This window comes from Muscardinus avellanarius (genome assembly GCF_963383645.1).
Source record: "Muscardinus avellanarius genome assembly, chromosome: X".
Taxonomy (NCBI): Eukaryota; Metazoa; Chordata; class Mammalia; order Rodentia; family Gliridae; genus Muscardinus; species Muscardinus avellanarius.
This window is the reverse complement of record NC_137792.1, coordinates 111,419,551-111,429,310: the sequence shown is the minus strand read 5'-3', so window position 1 is coordinate 111,429,310 and position 9,760 is coordinate 111,419,551. Positions and strand designations below refer to the sequence as shown.

At 40.4% G+C, this 9,760-nt stretch overlaps 1 protein-coding gene across 1 annotated transcript; it reads left to right on the top strand.

Annotated features, from left to right (window-relative positions):
• Positions 1 to 5,541: 5,541 nt before the first annotated feature.
• LOC308279031 (nucleosome assembly protein 1-like 2) lies at positions 5,542 to 6,716 on the top strand (the record flags this gene model as incomplete). The annotated part of the gene is given in 2 exon segments (XM_080718997.1): positions 5,542 to 5,815; positions 5,818 to 6,716. Coding segments are annotated over 2 exon segments (1,173 nt in total).
• Positions 6,717 to 9,760: the final 3,044 nt, after the last annotated feature.

Here is a 9,760-nt window from a genome sequence, read left to right as displayed (position 1 = left end):
GAGTGTAGCCCGGAGGTAGAAAGCCTCTGTGTTCCACCCTCAGTACCACCAAAAAATAAATAAATAAATAAAAATAAAAATAAAAAGATGTAGTTCCATAGTGTTATTTGTGCTTTGATCTTGTATTTGGATCTCATTAGAATTTGTATCAGTCTTATTTTTAATCCTCTGAAAACCCCTCTCATACCTCAATGTACATGAAAAAGACAAAGATTAATGGTGAAGCCAATTATATAATTATAAAAGATAATACAAATAAATGCATATTAATCTATCATCTATGTATCAGTCAATTTATTCTATTTCTATGGACAACCCTGACTAATCTGGTTACATACGGCTATGAAAATAGAAGTCTAAAACTTTTACAATGCTTATTCTTTAGAAATTAGATTATTGCACCCAAGTATTTTAAATTGCCTGGCATATGCAAGCCATATCTTTAAAGAAAAAATTTAAGTGGGGTCTTCTGGTGGACAGAAGACATTATAAGTAACAAATCAGTTTTTTCTGTGACTAAACCCTACATGAAGCTTTTTGGTGAGTTGGACTCCTTTGGAAGGAAGATAAATTTTTATTGTTGTTTTTACTATTGAAAAGACTAGAACTTCTTTTTCATTCATTGATTCATGCATGCATACATACATGGTTTCTAACTATGCAATTTGTGAACGTGGCTTATAAAAATAACAGGAAGGAATTATTGGCAAGCAAAGAAAAAATAAAACATCGAAATAATCCCATATCTGAAGCTCCAGATATATCCACTATTGGCTTTGTGGTATTTAATCTATGTTAAAACTTATTCTGATACTCATTAAAACAGTATGGAAAACTGGGCATGGTGGTACACACTTGTAATCCCAGCATTTGGGAGGCTGAGACAGGAAGACAGCTTCAACTACTACTTATTGAGGCCCTTTGCAACTCAGTGAGGCCATATTTCAAAAAATAAAGACTAAAAACTAGGGCTGGGGGTGTAGCTCGGAGGTAGAATGCCACTGGGTTCCATCCCCAGTACCACAAAAAACAAAACAAAACAAAACAAAAAACAGTATGGGTGACTTTATGCAGCATGATTGCAGTTAAGTGTCAACACTAACACAATGGAGAGTCAGATTGGGTTCAAATTCATGAACACTTAATGAGAACAAGATTTACAGCAGCTGGTCATAGTGGCTTGTGCTTGTAATCCCAGTACATGGAAGGCTGAGACAGGAGGATTACAGGTTCAAAGACAGCCTCAGCAATTTAAAGAGACTCCAAGCAACCTAGCAAGACCGTTTCAAAACAAAAAATAGAAAGGGGCTGTAAGACATAACTTGGAGGTGGAATAATCCTGAATTCAATCTCCAGTACCACCCCCTCCACACACAAAGATTTATAGCCAAGCAGCATGTTGGGTTGGAGGTGGGAGTTGAATCCTACTACATATGGATTACCTTTCCTTAGCAAGGTTTAATTTCATATACTATAATCAGGTGTTTCCCTTTCATTTTCAGATTGCATGTGTCTTTGAAGAGAAATTTACAGATTTAAATCCATACAAACGAATCTATTTTTACTCATTTATTATTTACTAAACAACTTAAGTCACTTAAATACCAATATATAATATATATTTTTTGGTGGTACTGGGGTTCCTGGAAGCCCTTCTACCTCCGGGCTACACTCCCAGACCTATTTTTTATACTCTTTTATTTGGAAACAGGGTCTCCTAAGCCAGCGCGCCAGCTGGCTTCGAACCTGAGCGATCCTCCTGTCTCTGCCTCCCAAGCACGGGGATTACAAGCGTGCGCCACCACGCCCAGCCCAATATATAATATTTTAAATCACAATTCTGAAGACTGTTGAAGTGGGAAGATGCACAAAATAGGAAACTAAGAGAAGAACATGGGCAGGTGTGGAAGAGTCAGTGTTATAGGATCACAGTTTTAAAAATGTCTATTTGCTGTACATACACAAAGAAGAAAAGGAAAGAAGACAATCACATCCTCATATTATTCTCCCAGAATGGTTAGATTGCTACTGTTTTCCATTATCTACTATAAGTCCATAATTTTTCAAATTTTGTAAAATGATTTTGTATTGTATTTATTATCAAAAAAGATATTTTGTAATTATAGAATTTTAAAACATGAAAGGAAACAAAGCAATGTAGGACTCATGTACGAAAATACGGGTCTGATGCTTAAGCCTGAACCTTGAATGAAAATTCATTTATTATTTGTCTTTGTTCTATTTTATTTTATATTTTTTGTGTGGTACTGGGAATGGAACCCAGGGGCTTTCTACCTCTGGGCTATACTCCCAGACCTACTTTTATACTTTATTTGGAAACAAGGTCTCACTAAGTTGCTGAGAGCCTCACTAAGTAGCTGAAGCTGGCTTCGAACCTGTGCAATTCTCCTGTCTCAGCCTCCCAAGCGTGAGGAGCCATGCCCAGCTCTCTTTGTTCTATTTTAAATGAGATGTGTTTTAATCAAGCACACAAATAGTAGGAATGATTAATTAACAGAACATTCACTGAGAAAAACAACACTTTCTTCAAATTCTACTTGAGCTCTTTGCTTCATTCCCTACACAAGGCAACCTTGGGACCTACCAATTTTGATTCCTTAACATGGACCTTTTAGCCTATTGGGAAGAATATCAACCTTGTCTTCATTCTCATTCTCTTTCTTCTTCGACTCTTATTTCTTCTCTCTTTCTCATTATCATCAAGATGGTTTATTTAGTGGAAATCTGGATGTGCAGAAATTGGCATAGACAACACATCAATATAAATTCACCCATCACCAGTCCCAAGGAACCCATCATTTAAAAGGGATGGTGTGGTTAGCATATGCCTGGAATCCCAGTTCGTGTGAGGCTTGTAGTTCAGAGGTAGAATAATGCCCCTCCTGGAATCAATCCAACAAAGAAAGAAAGAAAGAAAGAAAGAAAGAAAGAAAGAAAGAAGGAAAGAAAGAGAGAGAGAATGCTGTGAGAGAAAGTGAGAAGCATTGAACCAATACTGTAGTTATAATTTATCTAGAACTAGAGCTGGGCGTGGGGGCGTATGCTTGGAATCCCAGTATTTGAAAGGCTAAGACAGGAGGATTGCAGTTTGAGAACAGCCTCAGCTACTACTTAATGAGGTCCTTTGCAACTCAATGAGACCCTGTTTCAAAATAAAGAATAAAATATAGGGCTGAGGGTGTAGCTCGGAGGTAGAATGCCCCTGGGTTCCATCCCCAGTACTGCAAATAATCATAATCATAATTTATCTAGAACTAAATAAAACATATTCACATATATCTAAAAAACCTGGAAAGAACTACACCTAATGATCTATGAGTACTTCTGTAATTATAACACTAAACAGTGAAATGTACAATCTAGAATGTAATAACCCTCTTTGAACATTTAAATCTTTAAGTTACATATGATCTGTATTGAAATATTACCCCAAAATTGTTTTCCTACCTTAGGGAATTTATAATGTCATGTGGTATGTCATCTTCTGAACACATTGCCATGTCTTTAACTTTTCCCTAGCACTGGGTTATTAAATATTTACAGTCTATTCAGAATCTTAAAGTAAACGTTTTGTTTGTTAGTAACATCACAGTAGAGCCTCCTTTTATTTTAACACCAAGAGACTGCATGGGCAAAAGGTAATTGGCAATTTAGCAGTAATACTTTAGGACACTGATAATCCAGATGTAAAGTGTTGACTAGTCACATATGACTAGTCACTATGAGCACCATTCACCGTAAGTCTTCTCTTCCCTCCAACCCAATTCCACTGTATCTCACTCCTCCCTAGGACATATGAGTTGATCCATCTAAAAAGAATGTACACCTTCCATAGAATTTTTTTTTGCAGCACTAGGGATGGAACCCAGGGGCATTCTGCCTCCAAGTTATACCTCTAGCCCTACTTTTATTCTTTATTTTGAAACAGGGTCTACCTGAGGTGCAAAAGTTTCCATAGAATTTTTTTTTGGTACTGGAAATTGAACCCAGGGGCACTCTACCTCCAAGCTACACTCCCAGCTCTATTTTTTAAATTCTTTATTTTGAAATAGAGTTTTACTGAGTTGCAAAGGGTTTTACTATGTAGCCTGGGCCACCACACCCAGCTATTCGGTAGAAGTTGGGCAAAAGGCTCCACAGAAATTTTTTGTGGTACTGGGAGTGGAACCCAGCGGCTTTTCTACCTCCGGGCTACACCCCCAACCTATTTTCTATTTTATTTGGAAACAGGATCTCACTAAGTTGCTGAGAGCCTCACTCAGTAGCTGAGGCTGGCTTTGAATCTGTGCGATCCTCCTGTCTCAGCCTCCCAAGCGCAGGGATTACAAGCGTGCGCCACCACGCCCGGCTTCCATAGAAATTTTGAAAAGCTGAAATTAGATAATAAAAAACCCTGGGAGCCAGGTGTGGTGGCACAAGCTTCTGATCTCAGCATTCAGGAGGCTGAGACTGGAGGAGAGGTTCTCGGACAGCCTTAGCTACTACTTAGTGAGGCCCTTTACAACTCAGTGAGAACCTATTTCAAAATAAAGAATAAAAAGATAGGGCTGGGGATGTAGCTCGGAGGTAGAATGCCCCTGGGTTCCATCCCCAGTACCACACACACACATACACATCCCTGGGAGTCCGGTGTGGTAGTGCATACCACTTGAGAGACTGAGACAGGAGTATCACAGGTTCAGGGCTAGGCTCAGAAACTTAGCATCCCCCCACCCCAACTTAGTAAGACCCTGATTTAAAATGTAAAAACAGAGGGCTGGGGATGTAGCTCAGAGGCCTAGTGCCCCTGGTTCAACCCCCGTACCGAAAAAAAAAAAAAGACTAGAGTGTAACTCAGAGGTGGAATGTCCCTGGTTTCAATCCGCAGTACGAAAGGTCTTCACTGTTAATATTCTGATATTTTCCCCCTTATCTTTTGTGTACTTGAACGTCAATTTGTTGTATTCGATTCACCTCTCGGCCTCTAAAAATTCTCCTTTCTCTACTCCTCTCTTTGTCAGTTTTCTTGGACTTACAAAAAAAACCTACAGTAGATCTGTTTCCATACCCCGCCCGGCACCCCAACCCCCGCACTCCGGCACTGTATTTTACTCAGGGAACTCCTATCTCCTCCAGCCTTGAAATTTGGGAAGCCCTTACCGCCGGGAAGGTGGGTGATGCTAAAGAGTTGATAGATCTGGTCATTCATTGGACAAGAGTTTGTCAATCACAGCTACTCAGCTAATAGGGTTTAGAGGCTACTAAGCAAAGCGGAGTTTAGAGGGTCGTGTCTGCCCTATCTGCCTGCGGCACCTCCTCCTTTTGCCAGGGCAGCTTGTGGGAAAGGTTTTTAGCCAGGCTGCTTTTGCTTCTGCCTTCGACCTTTCAGTGATCGCCGGTCCTCCGCTGTATCCTCCACGTCCCGTTAGCTTCACAGAAAGCCGCAGCTGCTTTCACCTAAGGTTTTAGCCTCAGCCAGTGCCTGCTGCTCCGTCCGGCCGCGTCCTTCATTGCGGTGAGTTTGTTTCTGCCAAAAAGCTGATGATGGAAGGGCCCGAGGAACAGGGTGCAGCTGGTGAAGTGGGCCCATTACTGGCAGCTGTGGCAGCCGCAGCCTCTCCGCCGGCGTTGATGGGGCACCCTTTGGACGTGGACTTTATGGAGAGCCTGTCTCTGGCTGTTAAATGCCGAGTGTATGCTCTCAAAAAGCTGCAGGCCAAATCTGCCGGCCTAGAGGCCAAGTATCTCCGGGAATTTCACTCCATCGAGAGAAAATTTGCCAGGATCTATGCGCCCTTATTGGAAAAGAGACGTCAGATGCACTGTACGAGCCCACGAAAGAGGAGTGTGAGGTGAAGCCCAAGGACGTGGACGGTGACTATAACCAGGTAGCAGATGATTCTGAGGTTCAAGTATATGGTCCAGAGGAGAATACGGAGTACGAGGACTTGGAGGAGCACTGTGAAGATGAGTTTGAAGATGTCGAAGAGGTGTTTGGAGAGTATGGAGGAACAGAAGGGAATAATACAGATGGAGAGAAAGAGGATCCCAAAGGGATTCCCGATTTCTGGCTCACGGTTTTGAAGAACGTCCAGGAGGTCACTCACCTGATTAAGAAATATGACGAGCCCATTCTGAAGCTTTTGAGAGATGTGGAAGTGAAGTTTTCAAAGCCGGATGAGCCACTCACCTTCAGGCTGGAATTTCACTTCGAACCCAATGACTACTTTACAAATGAGGTGCTGACCAAAACATACCTGCTCAAGTCTAAGCTTGATCACTCAGACCCACACCCCTTCAGGGGTTCTGCCGTGGAGCGCTGCATTGGCTGCAAAATGGATTGGAAGGAAGGAAAGAACGTCACTGGGCAAACGGTCCTGAAGAAGCAGAGGCATAGGTTTTGGGGACTGATGCGTACCACCATCCAGGAATTTCCCCGAGAGTCCTTCTTCAACTTTTTCAACACTGTGCAGTGGGGCCTGGATGCCAGTGAGGATCAAGAAGACGTCTTCATTGCGCACACCTTGCGCACCTTTGTCATCCCAAGAGCTGTGTTGTACTTCACAGGAGAAGCCCTTGAGGCAGAGCAAGAGGGGATGGTGAGGGAATATAACAACACAGCTTCTGACAGAACCACTCAGGAGAACTGGGTGGCCGAGGCTCAGGGTACCGAAGTACAAGCCCGAGGCTCCCAGGCAGAAGACATCGATCACTAAAACAGATCAGTTGTTGTATGTGTGCCCTCTGTTTAAGAACTGGTACTTACAACAACCAAAACCTAACCAGAAGTTACTTGCAGTCTTAATGTGTGTGTCTCTTCTTGGTAGTCTCAGTATAAAACTATGTTTGAATATATTTAACAATACATTTCACCTAGTACTCCAGTGGTGTCAACTTGGTCAAGATATGGAGGTGGTACATTCTCTAAGCATGTGAATATCTTACTCTTGTGAAGTCATGGCTTTTTGTCAACTTACATTAGTCTCTTAGCTGTGAAAAATTACTAGAACTTATAACTGAGATCTACATGTTTGGGGTTCTCTTACTTTGAATAAATTAAATGAGATAGCCTCCTTTCTGCAGCCCTCTCAAGGTAAATGAGCTTTATTATTCTGTTGTGCTAGCTGTGCCTTCATCTCTTTGTTACAGAAACGCAGCAAGTTATACTAACTAAATTATGCCTGATGTATAATTAGATAAACTACTCATAGAGGAACAAGCATTGGTGGTAAATTTATACTTAATAACTGTTACCTTGTTTATAGGCTCCTATATCTTACATAATATAGTGATTTACTAAAAATCTAATGGTATTATATCTTATCAGCAAGTTATGCTAAAAACCGTTTTTCCTAAGGCCTGCCATGAATTGTGTCATATACTTCTGCTAAGTGGGTTTGAAGTGCTCATTTTTACTTCTGAAATGTTCTCATCTTTCATCTAAATGGATTGCTATTCATCAGTAGTTAAGCTTTATGGCCCTGTGTTTGTTTTATGCCAAAATAAACTTAATACAGATGTTAAACATTGTGTTCTTTGAGTATTGGAGTGACATATATGGCCTTGCCCCTTCAACTGCCAGGTGATAGATTTGGCTAGGTGATCTCAGCAGGTCAGACTTACCCATTGGGCTTAGCATGCACTATACCTAGGGCCTAATTTACTTCTCAGAGCCCACAGAATATTTTGATTTCTTTTAAATTCACAAGAAAGCTGGGTATGGTGGCACATGCTTGTAATCCCAGCATTCAGGAGGCTGAGATCAGAGGATCACAGTTCATGAACAGCCTTTTGCAACTCAGTGAGACCCGGCTTCAAAATAAAGAATAAAAAATAGGGATGGAGGTGCAGCTTGGAGGTAGAACACCCCTGGGTTCCATCTCCAGTACCACAATAAGTAAATAAATAAAATCACAAGAAAAATGAACATTTTTTTACATAACCATGAATCTAGCTTGGGTTATATTTGTCTTCTACCAACACAGATGTGTGTGTGTGTGTGTGTGTGTGTGTGTGTGTGTGTGTGTGTGTGTGTATGAATGCTACAATGGAAATGGTCCAGAAAAATAAAACTTCCTAGATTCCAAAAAAATCTTGGGGCCTTTGGCCCCACCTTTAGAAAGTGGGGAACAAAGAAGAACATGGAGCAGTTGAAAGGAATGCTGATGTGACAGGGAGGAAGAGGAAAGGGCAGGAAGAAAGAAGGTTCTAAGAGGTGGGGTCCTTGGGAGAAAGGGGGATGCGGGTCCAGGAGGCGATAGCAAAAGGCCTGACTGGCTAGAGGGAAGAGAGAATGGGCTGGAGAGGGAGGCTGTGTCCACATCCCTTTTGGGCCTTGGATAGGGATGAGTTTTAATGACTCCTGCAAAAGAGAAAGAAAAGGAGGAGAAAGGGGTGTTTAGGAGCTATGAGAGAAGTCTGAAGAGCAGAGAAACAAAGGAAAAAAGGTGAACCTTTTCAGAGATGGAAGAGCTTTGCTTGGTAAGAGGTTATAAGAAATTCTGGCTTGGTGATACTTATTTTTGTGCTGAGGATTGATCCCAGGGACATTCTACCTCTGAGCTACACCCTCAGCCCTTTTTATTTCTAATTCTGAAACAATATCTCACTAAGTTTCTGAGGCCAGCCTTGAGCCTGCAATCCTCCTTTCTCAGCCTCCCAAGTACTAGGATTATAAACATTTGCCACCATACCCAGCTTGGCATTGTGATTTTGATACAGTTTGCAAAAATATCAGTACTCCATTTCAAAAGAGGCACCAAAAGTGGAACCATAGGAGTATACTATAACCTTTTATCATCTTCTTTCATTGCTAAAATACATACCCTCTTGAATTACTGTATTCAACAAACACTTTATATTAATATTGTTTTTATGTGCTAGGCACTGTTCAGATCTCTTTAGAAATATTAACCTCTGTGATATTTGTGTTATAATTGAAAAAGTAGTAGTTGTCTCTTTTTTATAGAAGTGATAAATATAAGAGGAGAGGTTGTGGCAGAACAGAATTATAAGAACAGTGAATGTTCCTCCAACCTTACTTTAACTACTAACACGCATATGATTTTGAATCCTGCTTAAAAATAAACCATCATAGAATTAGTGTTTTCCTGTATTAATACATTTTATTATTTATTTGTTTGGGTACTCATGTTTGAACCCTGGGGCATTCTACACCCTAGCCCTATTTTATTTTTTATTTTGAAACAGGGTCTCACTACGTTTCTGAGGCTGGCCTTGAACCACAATCCTCTACACTTGCTATTAATACATTTTAAAAGCATACTTATTAAAATAGGGTAGTATTCTAATATATGGGAACACAATATAACCATTATTTTAATGTTTAGTATTGCTTTCTGATTTCTGTAATGAAGTTAGCCAATGTTGTGCTTTTTAACATTAAGACTTTTCATTTGAACTTCTTTTTATAACTTCAAAAGCCAAACTACCTGCAAGTTTTATAAAGGTTAAATGTCAACTCAAAAGCAGGATTCCTAACATTGACTACCCAGGGATTACCAAAACATAAATCAATCATTCCCCAAATATAGGCAGAAGCTTTGACAATAGTATTTACCTACTCAACATTCATAACTAATCCTTTGCTTTTCTTCCAGCACCCAAAATGTGTGATAAGTTTGACATATATCATGGCTTTCACACATTTATTCCATTATTTTTTAATTTGTAAGAACTTGAGAAGTGGAGGTTTTTGAGCCTTTCCAAGAGAAACATACATTTCAAACCACAATAAATG